This window comes from the organism of the source record quoted next, unplaced genomic scaffold (assembly GCF_019419815.1).
Source record: "Pyrus x bretschneideri cultivar Hongxiangsu unplaced genomic scaffold, Pyrus_bretschneideri_v1 Contig14, whole genome shotgun sequence".
NCBI classification, from domain to species: domain Eukaryota; kingdom Viridiplantae; phylum Streptophyta; class Magnoliopsida; order Rosales; family Rosaceae; genus Pyrus; species Pyrus x bretschneideri.
The window spans coordinates 2165870-2184515 of NW_025999435.1; the positions used below are offsets into that span (position 1 = coordinate 2165870).

Here is an 18646-nt window from a genome sequence, read left to right on the forward strand (position 1 = left end):
TCTTTGAAAAAGGAAAGGAAATAGTTGGTTGTTGGGCACTCATTTTCATTTTCTTTGAACACCACCAATTGTTGTTGGATCCAGTACTATCCGGGGGTCCTAATTTAAGGGATCTCGAGTGTTGCTGAGATATGCGATACAAGTATTTTATAGAATACTTGTGGACACAAAAGAGTCCCGTACCATGCGTTCAAAAGATTCTTAGAGGACCTTCAATGGAATTTTTCGGACCTCTGGTGACACGCTTGACCCTGATATCCTCCAAACACCAGGGTAGGTACGTGCTGGCGACACCTGAAGGTGACGAATCCATACTAACATGCATGAGAAGTAATGAACCTAATTAAAACTTATAAATTTAAATACAATGATTATGCACTTGAGGAATGTGTTCAGAGCATACAACTAATCCAAGACACTAAAAATTAATAATATAAAATTGAATGAACAAATGAATAGGCCCTACATCGAGAAGACTCGAAGATGCCGATGCAGGAGTTCTTGACACCGAGATTGTACGCCTCGATTCTAAGTCTTGAAGGGGCGCAAAACAAAACATGAGTGGACCAAATTGATATATAAGTAGTACTAAAATAGTTATTCAACAACGTACTAACCCCTAAGGTTTATGAAAACTCATATAGCATAATAAGTAATCGGTTTTCCGAAAACCCTAGCATGCCATAAAACCTTCGTAAAACATATATCATATATAGTGTGCTTAGTAGTGGTATAAAAATCGCCCGAAGGCCTTCATTCGCCTATAGGCATATAGAACTCTTCATTCACCCATAGGCCTTCATTCGACCCGCAGGCCCCTACATATAGATATCATTTGACCCTTAGACCCCTACATTACCCAACCGAAGCCACATATAGATATCATTTGCCTGTAGGCAAGACCATTGTATAAGCACATGAAAACATTAACATACTATTTCTAATAAATAAATATATATATCAATCTCAGATCGAAACTCAATAACTGAAACGTAATATCGTAAAACCACATTCATAAGTGAGTATATAGTCATCCATCATATATACCACAAAGAACGTAGAATCGATAAAGCATAATAATTCATAAAGAGTGAAACCAATTTACTAAAAAACGTAGCCATAAAATCATGCTTTTCATGTATGCATTTCCAATAGTGAAATCATGCATTTTAAAAGGGGTTCACTCACCTTACACCTTTGGCGCAGAGCCATGCAAGCAAGGGTGGATGGAAACGCCACTAACAAACACACCTAAGCACATAAATGAACCAATTAATAAAACTATACTATAACCATTGAATTTGGGAAAATGGACGTCGTAAACGGACTCAGCATGTCGAAATTAGTCTAGGAGGGGTCCCAATCGAAACCCGAGAAGTCAACGGTCAACAGTCAATGGGTTGGGTCATCGGTCAACGGGTCGGGTCAACAGTCAACGGGTCAGATCCGGTCCTAGGTTTATGGCCCAGGTTTGGTTTCTGGGTTGAGCTTGGTTTCTGGACTTGGGTTTGGGATTGGGTTCTGGTCTTGGGTAATTGGTTTATGGGTTTGGGGCCTGGGCTTATGGGTCGGACCCTTGGGTCACGGGTCGGGTTTTAGGGTTATTGGGTCTGGTCAACCTAGTTTCAGGCCAAGGGTTGGCTGGTTTCTAGTTAGGGCTTCAAAGGCTCATAACTTCTTCGATACTCAACCAAATCAAGTGATTCAAAACCAAAGTTGTAGTACTCAACAAAATGAAGAGAATGCCTTGCACGACGGCTAACTCACCGTGGTTTGGTCGGAAAACGCCTCAAAAGTGATGGTGCTCGCCAGAAAACTGGGAAAACTTTAAACGTTCATAACTTCTTCAATACTTGACGAAATTAAGTGATTTGGAAAAAAACTAAAAAAATCATAGTTCTCGACGAGACGAAGAAAATGGTACTTTTCTCAACAACTAACTCCCCATGGTTTGGCCAAAAAATGGCCTACAAGCTTCGGGTTCCTCATCGGAAAACTAGGGAGTGCCTTCCTCGAGGGTTCTTCATCCATAAACCACAAACACTACTTAGAAAACATCACAAACTCACTCCTAAACATGATCTAAGCGTGTGTGGGTGGGTGTTGCTCATGGGTAGGGAGGGAGTGAAAGGAAATGAGAGAGAAGCGAGAGAGTTGAGATATTTTGAGAGAGAGTTAGAGAGTGAGAGAGAGAACCGAGCATATAGAGAGAAGAGAGGGAAAGTGGAATTGGGCCGGAGACAAAGTCAAAAAGTGTGGGCCCTTTGGCATACCAATTAAGACCAAAAAGCAACAAAACCAAACATCTAGCCCAACAAAATAAAGTTACCAAAATGCCCTTCCGTTCCATAAATTCCGAAACGGGTTGTTACATTTGGTGAGTCATGGTACCACCCTAGTCCCTATGTGCATCCACCATTACCACCAAGTATAGTTGTATTGTGTTTCACTTTTTATCACCACGAAAAATAAGGCAACAAAATAATGTGCCCAAAAAAGACAATTGAAGTGGATAAGAAACACACAAACTATAAATTCCTTTGAAAAAAAAAAAAAAAAAAAACTACTGAGTCCTTGGCACTAAAGTCAATTTTATCACCACGAAAAAATAAGGCAACAAAATAACGTGCCCAAAAGGACAATTGCAGTGGAACAAGAAACACACAAACTATCGGAAAAAAAAAAAAAAAAAAAACAAAAAAGAGCCACCAAGTTCATGGCCCTATAGTCAATTTGCATTTCAGAGGATTTTAAAGGACTTTATTTAAGTGACAGATTTTGAAGGATTTTAATAGGCTTTACAATCCCATATGGATTTTGGCAGATTTGCAAGTATATTTATTATAGATTTCTATGAATTTGTAAGGATTTCTTTCATGGATTTCTTAGGATTTCTTTCAGTGCACAATCTAAAAAGAATTTTTTCAGTGCATAATTTTTTAGTGACAACATAAAATGGATTTGTTTCGATGCACAATCTGGTATACCAATTGGCATCCTCAATGTTCCCATGCTTTTCGAAATAATCAGCAAAGGCCATTACAGTATTGTCCGATAGTCTCCAATGACAATCTTGCAACATACTAAACTCCTTTTTCATCGCTTCAATGGCCTTGTTATGTTATGGCTTGTCAACCTTCCTTCCATAAGGAACTCCCATGTCTTATAATCTGGTTGACAGTCTCTCTCCAATGTGTGCAGATGCAATGCCTCAGCTTTCTCAGTCAATTCCATTCTGCATATATGCACCAAGGACATTGGAGACTCGAATATCATACCCACTGTATGCTCATTGTTTATTTGCTTGAGCATGCCTTTTCTTCTTCTTTCCATCTATGTTGGCCTTTCTTCTCACGGACTACTCAAAGGCTTGTTGGCATGTTCAGGCAACAAAATAATCTTGATCACAATCAGGTCAAGCTTTTTTCCATGGGTTGGATTGCAGCAAGCTGCATTCCATGACCTACAAACCCGAGAAACGGATATCAAATTCAGATAATTTAGAAGTGATGAATATTCGCACGAGGATAGCGTAGTCCATATTCGCACAGTTTCAAACTTTAGACCTCTGCCATTGTAGAAGAGATTGTTCCTGAATAATGACAACTTGTACATCCAAGTAGCTAAAATTTGGTGGCTCGAATTATGATCAACATAAATACATCTGATCACGGAGTGTTTCTTGATGCTCTTTTGTTATGTCTCTTACGATTATGTGATGACAGTGACGTGGAAGAAATGAGATAGGTTCTAAAAGAGGATGTCCTTAGACTTGAAATTACAGAGAACTCTCTTTGCTTTGTAACGGCAATTTAAAACTTTCAAATCGTTGGTTGGAGACTTGAAACATCTTATGTTTCTCAGATTGAACCCTGCATGCAATCTGACATCTGTAGGAGGAATTGGAAAAGCTTAGCCTCATGGATGTTTATTCTGACCCCCAAGTATGTCATATGGGCACATTATTAGTAGGGATAAGCACCCAATTGTGTCCTCAATATTTGCCCATTGAGAGGAGTAATCACTCATGATGCTAGGTTCATTCCATTTCCTCATACACATGTTAGACTGCATGCAGGTTTCAGTTTAAAAAACATAAGACACTTCAAGTCTCCCGCCAACATATTGGAAGTTTTAGATTGTCGTTACAAAGCAAAATGAGTTTTCTGCAATTTCAAGTCCTAGGATACCCTCTATAAGAACCTTTCTCATTTCTTCCATGTGTCATCACAAGTCTTATGAGCTACAAGTCTTAAGAGAGTATATCTTGGTGCTATTTTTTTGTAGCTCTGAGGACTATGTGATGATACGTGGAAGAAATGAGATAGGTTCTTATAGAGGGTGTTCCAGGCTTGAAATTATAGAAAACTCTCTTTGCTTTGTAACGGCAATCTAAAACTTCCTATATGTTGGTGGAGACTTGAAGACTTGAAGTGTCTTATGTTTCTTAGATTGAAGCCTACATACAATCTGACTTCTGTAGGAGGAACTAGAATTAACCTAGCGTCATGGTGCTTAGTATTACTCCCAATTGTGTCATATGGGCACATTATTGGAAGGAATAAACACCCAATTGTGTGCTCTTAGAACACAATTGAGAGGAGTCCTGCTAGTTTCATTATGTTTCCTCGTACACATTTCAGACTGCATGCAAGGTTTAGTTTCATAAACATAAACACTTCAAGTATCCAATCAACAAATTGAAAGTTTAGATTGCCGTTACAAAGCAAAGGAGTTTTCTGTAATTTTAAGTCCTAAAATACCCTCGATAAGAACCTGTCTCATTTCTTTCATGCATGTGTCGTCACAAAGTCTTAAGAACCACAACAAAAGAGCACCAAGATACACTCTCTACGAGTCTACGACAAGATATATTTATGTTGAGAACCACCAATTTTAAGCTACTTGGATCGACAAGCTGTCATTGTAGAGGTACAATCTCTTTTGAAATGACAGAGATCCAGAGCTAAAAATTGTGCAAACATGGACTATGATATGCTGTTAAAAATATTCATCACTTTATATTTTCTAGATTTCGTACCTCTAACTCGGGTCTGAAGCTCCTTGGAATGCAGCTTGACCTGACTCTGCCAAAGTTCAACTTCTCCAATGCTCCTCGAAGATTGTGTACTTGGTCCGATGATCAATCAAGCGAAACACTGAAAGGAATATTGAAGAGTGCTTCACGTCTCGGCTGGGGAATTAATCTTCCTTGGTTTTCCATTTCTGTGTGTTTGTAATCGATGACCATTTGATCTACGCAGCCGCAAAAACCCCTTGCCTCAGACAACTTGTTCTACCAACCTAGAACCCGATTGCAGTGATTGGATTTGAACAAGCCTCATGGCTCAAGGAGCTCAAGCCAATTTGGCAAGATGTCGAGAATGGCACAAAGGTCGAACATAAAAGCAAAGAACAAGAGTGATTACAAAGCAATATGAATTGCAATGCATAGTGATTTGAGGAAGACTGAATGTGCGTGGATTGGCAATAACATCGAATAGATTTATATAGAATTACCATCAAATACGTTTAAGGCACACGTGTTATATGCGGATTGGCAGTAACACGTCAATATCTCTTATAGTATTTGTCCATGTGGTGTATGCAGATTGGCAGTAACATGTCAATATCTCTTATAGTATTTGTCCATGTGGTGTATGTAGACTGGCAATAACATGTGATATTCCTCAAAATATTTGTCCATGTGGCACATTTAGACAACGGTCATATTTAAATTGGGACCAGCGCACAATGTCAATAATTTTTGTTTTAAGTGACGATGTAGGATTTTATTACTTACTTAAAATTCAAATGAATTTGCATTTAAAATGTATCCTAAATTCATTTTGGCCGGGTTTATATCTTTATTTATTTATATTATTTGTTGTTTTACACATAATCCACTTGGCATTACGTAATTGGCTTTGTGGGCCTCATATGGGTGCCCCATCATACACTCCTGGATTTCATTAACAAGGTAAGATGGAATGACAACATTGACGACCAAAGCAAGAGATGAAGAACGAAATTGATGAGTTTAGAACATAAAGGACCAAACTAATAAGTTGACATAATATAATGGACCATTTGGGATAAAAACACTAGCATTTGAAAATTCCAACTTTTTTGTTTGTCAAAACTAGAATGCCTTATGATTGGCTTTACAAGTGGATACAGGGAGTGAGAGTGGTTGTTCATTGTTTCAGAATTTTAAATTATGTTTAAAAAAGTAGGATTAGTCACTTAGTATTACAGTTTAGTGGTATTCAACTTCATTTGTAATTGAGAAGTCTTATGTTTGATTCTTGCCAACGGTGAATTTGAACAACATTATTATGGCTAGCCCACTTCCCCACCCCTTTAGTATAGAGAATATCGTTTGTTCAAAAAAAAAAAAAAATACACGAAGGATTAGTCCATATGGCATCATTATGATTGGCTTTATAGGCCCCTATGGGTCCCACACATCACACTGATGAAATGGAGTAACAGATAAATGACGAAATTGATGAGTTTGAAATATAAGGGACCAAATTGATGCATTGACAAAACATAAAGTATCATTTGTGATAAAACTCAAAAATAAAAAAATATATAATAAAAGAATGAGGTTGCTAATGATATTCTAATCTTTGCTATGTCTTAATCTGATCTGATTCGATACTAAATGGGACATGGATTAACAAGTTAGATCTAATGATTTGAATCCATTAATTTGATTATACATGGATCTGGATATGAATTAAGTTTGATCCGATCCGACTTTGGTCTGTTGATAGTTTTATTTTATAGTTTTAAGTTCAAATCCTATTGAAGACATTTTGAAATCATATTTTCTTTCAAAATGGTTTAGAATTGATCTACTGGTCACTAGTCACTGGATAGTTGACCAATCGATCACCGAAAAAGTCAAGGGTTACCCTAAAAGTCACCTGAAAGTTGGTTTGCCGGCTACTAGTTACCAAAAAATTTAGTGAGATTGAGTAGCAATCATTCCATTATTTTGAAGTACAGTGATATTTATAAGATGATTGGATTGATTTTTCAATTGGTACCTAAACTAAAAATATCCTTTTTTTTTTTTAAGTTTTTCTTAGAAATGGTAATTACACTACAAAAGCTCCTAAAAATACTATAAAATGTGTGGAGTCAGTTGGAGTAAAATTGTGAATGAACAAATTTTAGTTGTCAAACTGCAACATAGTTCAACAAACTTATATTTGAAGAGTTACATTTAGAAAACGGTTGGAAATGCTCTACCGTGCAAAATGTTGTTAACCGTTAAATATTTAAGTGCTTTTAAATAAAGCACTTAAAGAGCTTATTTGTATATGCTTTTAAAATGACTGAAAATATTTTTTGAAACAATTCTTAGTAAAATGCTATTAAATCTTAAAAAAAAAAAACTTAAATATTTCTTGAAAGATGCAGTCAATTTTAAAGACACAGTGTTTTGCTTCCAAATACAGGTAAATGCGCTTTTTAGTCTTTTCAAAACCAGTTTTAAACCCGGCCTGAAAACAAAACCCCAGCATAAACCCTGAAAACAATCACCCGCTCCAAGCTTCTCGCAGCTCAAAAATGAGCACAAGGCGGTTGAAAACTCTCCTCTGGCAATCAATTTCCGCCATATCTCCGTCCCCTCTGAAGTCCAACCCATTTTTCTCCACAAACCCATCACAACCATTCCCTTCTCCATTCAAATCCTCCCACCAAAGTCTAAAGCTTTGCTTTCCCAGATTACTTTGCACTTCTTGGCAGGACAATCTCGATGGTCTGTTCGATCCCAACTATTTGTTCAAGCCGGAGAGTTCTGGAGTTGAGTCTATTTCAGCAGAGGAATTCGCCTCTCTGCCCGATTCGGTGTTGGATACCAGTGCTGGTGGTGGGTCTTCGATACCAAAATTTGAATCAGCTAAGTTTTCTAACAATGCCATTTTGATTTCTAATGCTATCAGGAATAATAATGATGAGTTTGATGAACCCAGAAGTTTCTTAGGCAGTTTAGGGATACTCTGAATGAAACTCTGGTGGTGGGGGTGTTGAAGCTTATACAAAATCCTGAATTGGGTGTGAAATTTTTCATATGTGCAGGTAAACAAATTGGGTATAGTCACACTGCTCCCGTGTACAACCCGTTGTTAGAGTTATTGGAGTGTGGTAATAAGAGGGTAGCGGATCATTTTCTGCAATAAATTAAGGGTGATGATAGAGAGGTGCTTAGGAAGTTGCTTAATGTGTTGATTCGGAAGTACTGCCAAAATGGGTTGTGGAATGTAGCTTTGGAAGAGCTGGGGAGGCTTAAGGATATCGGATACAAGCCAACTCAAGCAACTTACAATGCTTTAGTTCAAGTGGTTCTAGAAGCAGATAAGTTGGACACAGCACACTTGGTCCATGTGGAGATGTTGGATTCAGGGTTTAAGATGGAGGAGTATACATTTGGTTCATTTGTTTACACCCTTTGCAAAGCTGGGAGGTGGAAGGAAGCTCTCGCATTGGTTGAGAAGGAAGAGTTTGCGCCCAATACTATTCTTTACACGAAGATGATATCTGGGTTGTGTGAAGCTTCACTTTTTGAGGAAGCTAAGGATTTTTTGAACGGAATGTGATGCGATTCTTGCATTCCTAATGTTGTGACCTATAGGACTTTGCTTTGTGGGTGTTTGAAGAAAAGACAGCTCGGTAGGTGCAAGAGAATTCTTAGTATGATGATCACAGAAGGTCGTATTCCAAGCCCTCAGATATTTAGTTCTCTTGTACATGCTTATTGTAGGTCCGGAGATTACTCTTATGCTCATAAGTTACTTAAGAAAATGGTAAGATGTGAGTGCCAGACAGGCTACGTGGTTTACAATATCTTGATTGATGGTATATGTGGAAACAAGGAATTACCAAGCCCAAATAAGTTAGATTTGTCTGAAAAAGCTTATGGTGAGATGCTTGATGCAGGGGTTATGCTAAGTAAGGTCAATGTGAGCAATTTTGCATGGTGTCTTTGCGGTGCCGGAAAATTTGAGAAAGCCTATAAGGTTGTCAGCGAAATGATGAACAGGGGTTTTGTTCCTGACACTAATACGTATGCTAATGTTATTGGCTTTTTGTGTAATGCCTCCAAGGTAGAACAAGCATTTTTGTTGTTTAAAGAAATGAAAAGGAATAGTATTGTTCCTGATGTCTATACCTATACTATTTTAATTGATAGTTTTTGTAAAGCTGGTCTTATTGAACAATCTCAGAGCTGGTTTAATGAAATGATACAAAATGGTTGTGCTCCAAACGTGGTGACATATACTGCTCTTATACATGCATACCTTAAAGCAAAGAAGGTCTCTGGTGCTGATCAACTCTTTGAGATGATGTTGACTGAAGGTTGCAGTCCTAATGTTATTACTTATACTGCTTTAATTGATGGTCATTGTAAAGCTGGTAGAATTGAAAAGGCTTGCCAGATATATGAGAGAATGAGAGGTAATGTGGACGTCCCTGATGTTGATGTGGGGCTTTGGTGGATGGTTTATGCAAAGCACACAAGGTTAAAGAGGCCCGTGATTTATTGCATGCTATGTCAGAAGAAGGTTGTGAACCTAACCATATTATTTATGATGCTCTTGTAGATGGATTTTGCAAGTATGGGAAGCTAGATGAAGCACAAGAGGTGTTTGCTAAGATGTCAGAGCAAGGGTACAGTCCAAATGTGTATACGTACAGTTCTTTGATTGATAGGTTGTTTAAGGATAAAAGACTGGATCTCGCTTCAAAAGTCTTGTCCAAAATGTTAGAACACTCATGTGCACCAAATGTTGTTATCTACACAGAGATGATTGATGCCCTGTGTAAAGTTGGAAAAACAGATGAAGCCTATAAGCTTATGCTGATGATGGAAGAAAAGGGGTGTTATCCGAATGTTGTGACTTATACCGCAATGATAGATGGCTTTGGGAAAGCAGGTAATATCGAAAAGTGTGTTGAGCTTTTTAAACAAATGAGCTCTGAGGGTTGTGCTCCAAATTTTATCTCCTACGGGGTTTTGATAAATCATTGCTGTTCAACTGGACTACTGGATGAAGCTCATAAGCTTTTGGATGAAATGAAACAAACACATTGGCCTAAGCATATGGTAGGCTACCGTAATGTTATTGTAGGTTACATTAGAGAGTTCATGACCTCTCTTGGGCTTTTAAATGAGATGAGTGAATGTGACACAGTGCCTATTACTCACATATACGAAGTTCTTTGTAAAGGCTGGAAGGTTGGAAGTGGCTCTTGAGCTGCTTAAAGAGATTTCGTCATCTTCACCATTTACATCTGTGAACAAGAATATGTACACTTCATTGATTGAGAGTCTTTCACATGCAAATAAGGTTGGTAAGGCACTGGAGATGTTTGCAGACATGATGAGGCATGGTGGTTTTCCAGAGCTGGATACATTCTTTCATCTTATTAAAGGGCTTATTAAAGCTAACAATTGGGATGAAGCTCTTCAACTACAGATAGCATATGCCACATGGTTTGTCTCTCTAATTCGTCTTTTCTTCCATACTGTAGTTTTCAACTATTTCTTTTACATGAAAATGTCTTTTTCCTCTTTATGTATATTTTCAATCATTTCTTTTCTTTATTTGGTTCTATCTTTTAGGTGGGAATATGATACATTTAATGCCCTAGAAAATGAAAAAAAAAAAAAATTCCTATGGCTTTTATTTCTTAGGCCTTTACCTTTCTATCCCTAAGTCCCAAAATCAAACCCTAACCAAATAAACCTCAATCCAGTGCTCATAAAGAATTGTGCATAGAGAACATCTAATTTGCATTTAAGAAATATTGCATAGATAAAACGTTGAACTACTTCTTCTATACTGGTTTTAATTTTGAGAAGTGTTGAATTTAATGTGACACTTTGTGTTGTGTGAGCACATGCACAATTAAGGAAGCACGGTAACAAGTCTATTTGTTTCTGTATCAGCATGTAAATTTTATGAGTGGCCATGCATTTTACATCTGTGCATGGACCATTAAGCCATTATTGACTATTTAAAGGAATGAATTAAGAAAATGTGACAATATTGGAACTCATGGACAACTACTTGAATGAATTGTTTGTTTGTGTATCTTATGTTGAATGGTTTGGCCGACTTGTCTGTTCAGGAGCAGTTTTGTTCTTATCTCTCAACTTTGCCTTACTGTCTCGGTAGCATTTCGCATAAGTGCCTTCTGATTTGTTGTGGATGACCTATCTTACTTTGCTGCAGTATGTGATTGAGCTGCCTCAAGCTGTAAATTTACAGTATCTACCATAAGTTGTCTTTTGTGCTTTTTTTAAGGTTTGTAAAGATCCTTTCTGTAGCATTTAGAGGTTAGTCCAGAATTTTAGATTCATTTTGGAAAGATCTTTGAAAGATAATGATCACACAGATCTTTGATACCACAGTAGTAACCAGTAGGATTGCTTCTGCTCTCTAGTTCTTACGTTGGCTTCTTTTTTTCCTTTTTTTTTAAATAAAAAAACAGAACAATTTTTTTTTTATCCCAAAATTTCTATTTAATGATCTGTGTGAAACAGTTGGTGCTGCGGATATCTAATTGCCTCTGCTTGTCACTGTAAATTATTTGTTTTTGTTTTTTATTGTTCTTATATATCTCAATTATTTGCACAGGATATCCATTGGCATATGCAAGAAGAGACATCTGACAGAAATTAGTGTGTTTTCTAGACCATCATTGTTTGTTACTCATGCACCATCTGATGACTCACTGGACCTGGTGACCTGGTTGACGGTTCTGTTGAGGAGTGGAGCGCATTTCTATCAGAGTCCGTGTGCAAGTATATGCAACATGAGGATGCGAATGACTGTTGCTTGCTTAATGAAGTGACTACATTTTTACTCCACTTTGTAAAGCGGCTAGAAATTCAAGAAAACTAGAACTTTTATCTCCTACCTATTCAAAGGAGGTATGTCATCTTATATAATTTCATAGCATGGTTACCCCAAAAATCTTGAGAATGCAGGATCCAATACCAATACATCCCCATGATGCCTTGATGGATATCAGATATTCCAAACCTGTATCTTGTTAATTTCTTGGAAATTTTTATTTTTGGGTATGGGATGGATATGTGTGAGCCATATACAATGGATACACAAGGGATACAAGCAAGAGTAGAAGGGGTTATTTGTAAAATTTCTATAGAAGAAATGGGGGGTAGGATTGAAAAAGGGCATCTTGGTGGGCATTTTAAGATGTTAAATAAGTTAATATGAAAACAAAACAATTCGTTAGGATCTTACTTGATTGTAATATTCCTTGTGGTCTTCATATCTAGTTTTTGGAAAATTGTGATTTTGCAGTATCAACTCACATTTCCTAAATTGTATCCATATGACACAGTTTCGATGTTCTGCACCAAGGCTTTCAGATGATGTTGCTTAATGAGAATATGCAGCAGGTCTCTGCTGCTAGAATTTATTTACTGCTCCAAAGCCATTTTCATGGTAAATCATCAGAAGGTCAGAAATTCAGGTTTTTATTATTCATATCTCTGCACTTGTTTAAATGCATCGTTGTTCACATACTTATGTACTAGGTACAGATAATTCACTATGTTATTTGCTACTTCAACATGGCAAGAATGATATTGCGCAGCTCTATTACTTACTGCTGTTGTTGCTCGTTGAGTGAGCAGGTTGGTGACGTGGAATTGAGTTCACAGGAAGTTGTATTTGATTTCCAATCAATCATGTCAAGGTAGTAGTGTTATTAAAATATCCATTTCACAGTTTTGTTGGTATCTAGGATATGCATGAAAACAAAACAGTATTATTCGAAAAACAGTTTACAGGATGAAATTTCTGTATGAGCTTGAACTTATTTTGCCTAGTTACTCTTACAGCAATTACTTATGAGTTGTGAATTGAGTGTAATAAGGATTATGTGATCAGAGCTGCGTTTGGAAATTCTCCGCAAGATCTCATAGGGTGTCTAATTTCAAATTGCAGGCATTATACAGATGCGAGAAGCTCCAGTCAAACTTCCTCATAATGACAATGATGCCAGAAAAGTATGTCTGGGTGTGTTTGGTGATTATTAAGTGTGCTGGAATTGTATTGAAGATGTTGAAATTGTGAACTTGAATGCAGATAGAGCATGTCTTACCGGCAGGGCTATCAGTTCAATTATATGGTGGATGAAGGGGACATGTCTGATTTTGTCGAGGATGTGGAGGAAGAAAATCAAGGTGGAGATATGGGTCTTGACGAGTATGACATGGTTTGTTTCCATCAACTCTTGGCTCCCATTGTTCAATCCTTTGTTTTTTCCTGTTGTACTAAATGGACTTGAAATCCCTTGTTCTTGAGTTTGAGCAGCTTACCAAAGTGTCAGATACGTCATCTGCACAAGCGAGAAAGGGAAAGGACATTGAAGGTATTCCATGGGACAGATTGAACATAACAAGGGAAAAATACAGATTGACGAGGCTAGAAAAGTACAGGAATTATGAGAACATCCCTTTATCTGGGGAAGCTGTGGACAAGGTTTTCTTCTTGTTCTCGAGCATTTTCTTCATTTCATTTCATTTCCCCAATTAGCAAGTCACTATTGAAGTTAGCAGACGTCACTGATAATATGTGTTAACTTTGACCAGGAGTGCAAACAAATGCAGAAAGGTGGAAACTACTATGACTTCTTCCATAATACAGGACTGGTTAAACCTACAATCCTTTATTTCCAGGTTTGTGGACCTGCAATGCCATAACTGTTTATTAGTTTTACATTTTTTGAAGGTATACTTCACCACTAATCCCGCTCTCTCTCTCTCTCTCTCATTCATGGGTTTTGTGTGTATGAACTTATTGCCTTAGATAATTTTGCTTTAGTTAAATGATACTTTTTTTTATTCTAACAAGATAAAGTTATCCACTCCTTTTAGCTGTTTTCGCAAGCTAATGTTCATAAAACTTTTGCACGATAATGTTCATGAAGTTTACCTTTATATCCTACTTGACATTCTTTATTGATTTTTACATGCAGCTGAGAAATTTGGTTTGGGCCACTTCAAAGCATGATGTCTACCTCATGTCCAACTTTTCAGTCATGCATTGGTCCTCTCTATCTGGGAATTTGTCTAATGTTCTCAATTTTGCAGGACATGTTGCCCCAACAGAGGTAGTACAACCTCCTGTACATAATTTGTATGATCTAGTTTCTTTGAAAGAAAATAAAGTAATCAAATGGATTGTTTTTCATTTTTTTTCAGCTTTTGTTGGTTTATGCTCTCTCCTTCCCCCTCCCAATTATTTTACATACGTTGAAGTGTTCCTTGTAATTGCTATTTGTCCTCTACTTATGTCCATAGTTTAAGTTTGCCAAGTTCTATGGTCTTGCAGAAACATGCAGGAAGTTTATTGGAGGGTTTTATGCAGACTCAGATAAGCACACTGGCAGTCAAGGACAATTTTCTTGTTGCTGGTGGCTTTTAAGGAGAGCTTACTTGTAAAGTGAGTTTCTAATGTTTACATCTCAATAGCATGTTGACAGTGCATGGCTGTTTGATGAGAGTTAAGTATTTCCACATTAGACGTATTGTTTGGTAAATCTGACAATTAGACTTGTCTGGGATCCTGCCATTCTGATGATTTTGCTTTGCCATTGACTTGTCAAGAAAAGAGCTAATGCCATTAGCTAGCTGGAAATTTGGTTACCGTATTTGATCTTGGAAAATTACTTCTTTTTTGGGGTAGAGATATGACCTCGCTACCAGAGTTTTAACACCAGTTTCGTTTGTCCTTTACCAATCAGAACAACTGGCAATAGCGGCTTTCAGGGGAGTCGGACATGAATAGCTTGGTTTTTATATTATGAGCTATGTTGTGTGGTGCTTGTAATTTCTTTCTTGAAATTAATACTTTCTACCTAGGAAAACAAAAATGAATTTTGTAATAATATTATTAACTTTTGTGAAAGGGGTGGTTAATATTTATTTTTTACACGTTGTATTGAGTGTGAGTACCATTTTGTACACAAGATTGTTGCATGTAGAAGCTGAGATTCTAGTATGGACAGGGAATTGTCTAAATATCTTGTAAAATGTTTGACTGAATTTAAGTTAAATGAAATGTAAGAACCGACTAATATTGGATATCAGTGACAGTGTGCCAGTAAGTGTTTGTTGAAGTATGTGAAAACTTTTTGGAATAGTCTTGAGGTTGAGGGTAATGGAAGCTGTTCTTGGATAGGCAACTTAAGGGACACCTTCCGGACTTGAACCTGGAACGAATGCTGGTTAGGAATTAGATTAGGAAAGTGCATAACTAATACGGTGTACTAGGATCCGCACTGAGCTCAGTTTTTGGATAAGGAAAGTGGTTTTGTTGCTCTTTTGTTGTACTACTAGTAAGAATGGTTTGACCTAGTCTGTGCATTCATATCTTTGGTTTCCGCAATGGTTTGTTAATGAAATGATTAAATTCAACTGATGTGGTAGCTACTGATGGCATTTTAGGCGCTCATTTCTTGTTGGATGTAATTTGTTTCTTGTAATTCTATATTTGTCATTATCAGATGCAAACTAGCGCTTTAGTCTGTTAAAGGATTATTTTTCTGGTTAATGTTCAGTTAAGTATTAAATCATATTTTTCTGTCTTTATCTGCAGTCTCTTGATAAACAAGGAGTAAGCCATCACAAATATACGATAGATTGGGGTATTTTAGCTAGTTCTGAAAATCTGTTCGTCTGAATTTTTTCTTTTAAGAAAACACAACTTGATATAGAAACGCTTTTCCAGGGGTGGAATGCATTTCATGGCATCCAATAATGACTGTGGCATAAGAGAATATGACATGGAGAAGTTTCAGCTTTTGAATCACTTTCGTTTCCCTTGGCCAGTGAATGTGAGTCATCCTAAGAACTTAATTCATATTGATGGTTTCGGTCAGATAAACTTACCCGCCTTTTTCTATTTCTATACTAAGAATCTACATATTTGTCTTTACATTTTCACTTTCTGTGATTTTCATTGACTCCAACCTCCCTAGATATTAATATTAGAAGGCTAAGTTGTGCATTGAAGAGTATTATTTCTGATATATTTGGAAATTGTTGAGATGTCAACTAGGAAGTCAAGCTTTCAAATCAGTTTTATTTTGTTCAATTGTTTGTGCTGAGGACAAGGACAATTTTTAAAATAAAAGGAAAATGGTGACTGGTGTAGGTCACAGACTAATTTCATATTTTGGTTTAGCTTGATGGACATTTCGTTCTTTTATAGATAAATTGAAGCAATTTTCCTTTTCAGCTAATGACATAGGAACAATTTTCCTCTCCAACTAAGGTCGCTACCACTTGCCAAAATTTTTCTTCATTGACCGTCTCCTTAAAAGCACAAAATGTTGATTGAGCCAATCCTAGTATTGAAAATATTTTGCAGACTTCAAACAAATTACCTCTTTGAAATAGAAGAGTGCAATATACTTAAGTGCTTGTAAACTGCAAGTGATCTGCAATTGCTTAAACTGGAAGTGATCCGCAATTGCTTAATGTGTTGGTTTCTGTGGTTATTCCTCCCATAACTCTTTTTCTAACGTGGAGCTGACCTTTTTTGCAGCATACATCAATAAGCCCAGATTGTTGGCTTGTTGCGGTTGTTGGTGATCAAGTAGATGCATTGCTCATGGATTTGCAGAATGGGAAGGTACCAAGATCTTTTTCCTGATCATGATACTCTTGTCTGCAACTTATTTTGTCGCATTTTTTTCCATGGCAATATTATTGCTAACAAGATGAGGTAAACTGTTTGAAAATTGAACGCGAGACATGTAGACTTTGAGGAAATGGTTAATGGTGGAAAAATACCAATACAAGTGTAATCTTTAATACGATAACAGATTTTTGCTTACACAGTTGTTTTTATAATTGTTCAGCGTGGAGATGTCTACTTTTTGTTTATTTTTTAGTACACCTTAACTTCGTGTTAGCAGAGCAGTTGTGCTTCTAAATTCCCAATTTACATCTAAAAACATTTTCCAGGTTTTATTTTCAAAGATGGGAACCATTTTCTAACTATATACAACTCTGTTTTTTTTTTTTTTTTTTTTTTTTTTTTTTTTGGTCATTCCAGACTATTGCTAAGGTCTTTGGTCATCTGGATTACTCTTTTGCGTCAGCATGGCATCCTGATGGTCGCATATTTGCCACCGGAAACCAGGACAAGACTTCCCGAGTCTGGGACATAAGAAATCTTTCATTGCCAGTTGCCGTTCTGAAGAATAACTTTGGTGCTGCTAGGTCAATTCGCTTTTCATCAGATGGTCAGTTCATGGTGGTCGTGGAACCTGCATATTTTGTGCATATATATAGCACAAAGGCAGATTACAAAGGGCGGCAAGAGATTGATTTCTTTGGGGAGATATCCGGTGCATCAATGAGTCCTGATGATGAGTCTCTGTATATAGGAATCTGGGACCGAACATACGCCAGCTTGCTACAGTATAACAGAAGGCATACGTACGGATATCTGGATTCTTATTTTTGATCCTTTTGGCGAAGGGCTGTCCATCAGTGTTGGCAATGTGATTTTCTCAGAAGTTAAAAGCAGAAAGAGTGCTCTGAGGTTGCAGTTTACGAACTCTTTGTTTTTAACCATTTTTTGTGTGTAGGTTAGTTTGATAAACCAAGTTTAAAGTTGGAATAAGCCACTGATTGATTAGAATTTAGAATTTGTACAGTGATGTGAAACCCTTGTTTGTTAAGACATTTCCTGATAAACCCATTTTTTGCTTTTTCCTGATCTTTTCTTCTCTTTTTCGCTGTTCCTTGTGCCTTTTTCTCTCCTGTAGCAAAGTGAAATACAACAATTTTGTTCAATAGTTCCGGACCGCTTAGTAGTCTAGGAAATAAGCGTGAAGGGTTACTTTAAGAAATCTTTTTCATCTTTGTCATTCATTTTCCGGACTACTCAGTAGTCTCCAATTATTGAAGACAAGCCCGAAATACAATATGTGATATCGTCAAGTATGTTTGTTAACTGTTTTTGTTTTTATTTTTTATTTTTTGTATTATATATATGAAACATTTTTTGTACTTTTAAGTGTTTTTGTTATAGGTTATTTTAAAAACACTTCCAAACGAGCTCTTAATCTCAATGCTTCATGCTCTTAATTTTATACTCTCTTTTTTTATCATTTGTAATAACTAATCATGAATGATTAGAGTTCTGCAGTATAATTCTTGGATTACATTGTTTAAGAGCATATCCAAGAGAAGCTCTAAATTTTCGTTAAACAAGATAATAAACAATGTTAAAAAAATTAATTTAGCTACTCAACTCAACTTTTCATTTATAGCAACACTCTATATTTTAACGAACTTTGAATATTTTACTGTTAACAATTCAAACTCAACCCACTTATTTTCTAAAACAATCTTCTTTCTCTTTTTTTTCTCCTAACTCAAGGCTAGAGTCTTATTATTTTTTTAATATTTAGCTGATGAACATGTACTCTATAAATTTAAAAAGTGACTGTTCAGTTTGCCATAAGAGAGATTCTTTTATGAAGTTATGTGTTTTATTTATTTATTTATTTATTTTTATTTTTAATTTGACTCTTTAATTTAAACCACATTACTCCTCCACCCTTCTTAGTG

General features: G+C 36.6%; 2 protein-coding genes and 1 pseudogene across 2 annotated transcripts; all 3 read left to right on the top strand.

Moving 5' to 3' along the window:
* The first annotated feature begins 7584 nt into the window (after window positions 1–7584).
* Window positions 7585–8228, top strand: LOC125468049. Its single transcript, XM_048579723.1, has 2 exons — window positions 7585–7888; window positions 8098–8228. Exons 1-2 carry the CDS (start codon window positions 7585–7587, stop codon window positions 8196–8198), a joined length of 405 nt encoding a protein of 134 aa, XP_048435680.1. The 3' UTR covers window positions 8199–8228.
* A 386-nt stretch (window positions 8229–8614) lies between these two features.
* Window positions 8615–11877, top strand: LOC125468117 (pentatricopeptide repeat-containing protein At1g06710, mitochondrial-like). Its single transcript, XM_048580012.1, has 5 exons — window positions 8615–9570; window positions 9621–9953; window positions 10074–10138; window positions 10248–10513; window positions 11661–11877. The coding sequence occupies exons 1-5, from the start codon at window positions 8712–8714 to the stop codon at window positions 11875–11877; spliced, it is 1740 nt and encodes a 579-aa protein (XP_048435969.1). The 5' UTR covers window positions 8615–8711.
* Window positions 10355–17784, top strand: LOC103960389 (annotated as a pseudogene).
* The last annotated feature ends 862 nt before the right edge of the window (window positions 17785–18646 follow it).

Bases quoted from the DNA above. Each gene is read 5' to 3' on its own strand.
- LOC125468049 (XM_048579723.1), top strand. From the start codon at position 7,585: ATGAGCACAAGGCGGTTGAAAACTCTCCTCTGGCAATCAATTTCCGCC. The intron at 7,889-8,097 runs GTGGGTCTTCGA...TCATATGTGCAG, and splicing joins GTTGGATACCAGTGCTGGTG to GTAAACAAATTGGGTATAGT.
- LOC125468117 (XM_048580012.1), top strand. From the start codon at position 8,712: ATGATGATCACAGAAGGTCGTATTCCAAGCCCTCAGATATTTAGTTCT. The intron at 9,571-9,620 runs GTCAGAAGAAGG...ATGCTCTTGTAG, and splicing joins CGTGATTTATTGCATGCTAT to ATGGATTTTGCAAGTATGGG. The intron at 10,139-10,247 runs GTTATTGTAGGT...TTCTTTGTAAAG, and splicing joins ATATGGTAGGCTACCGTAAT to GCTGGAAGGTTGGAAGTGGC.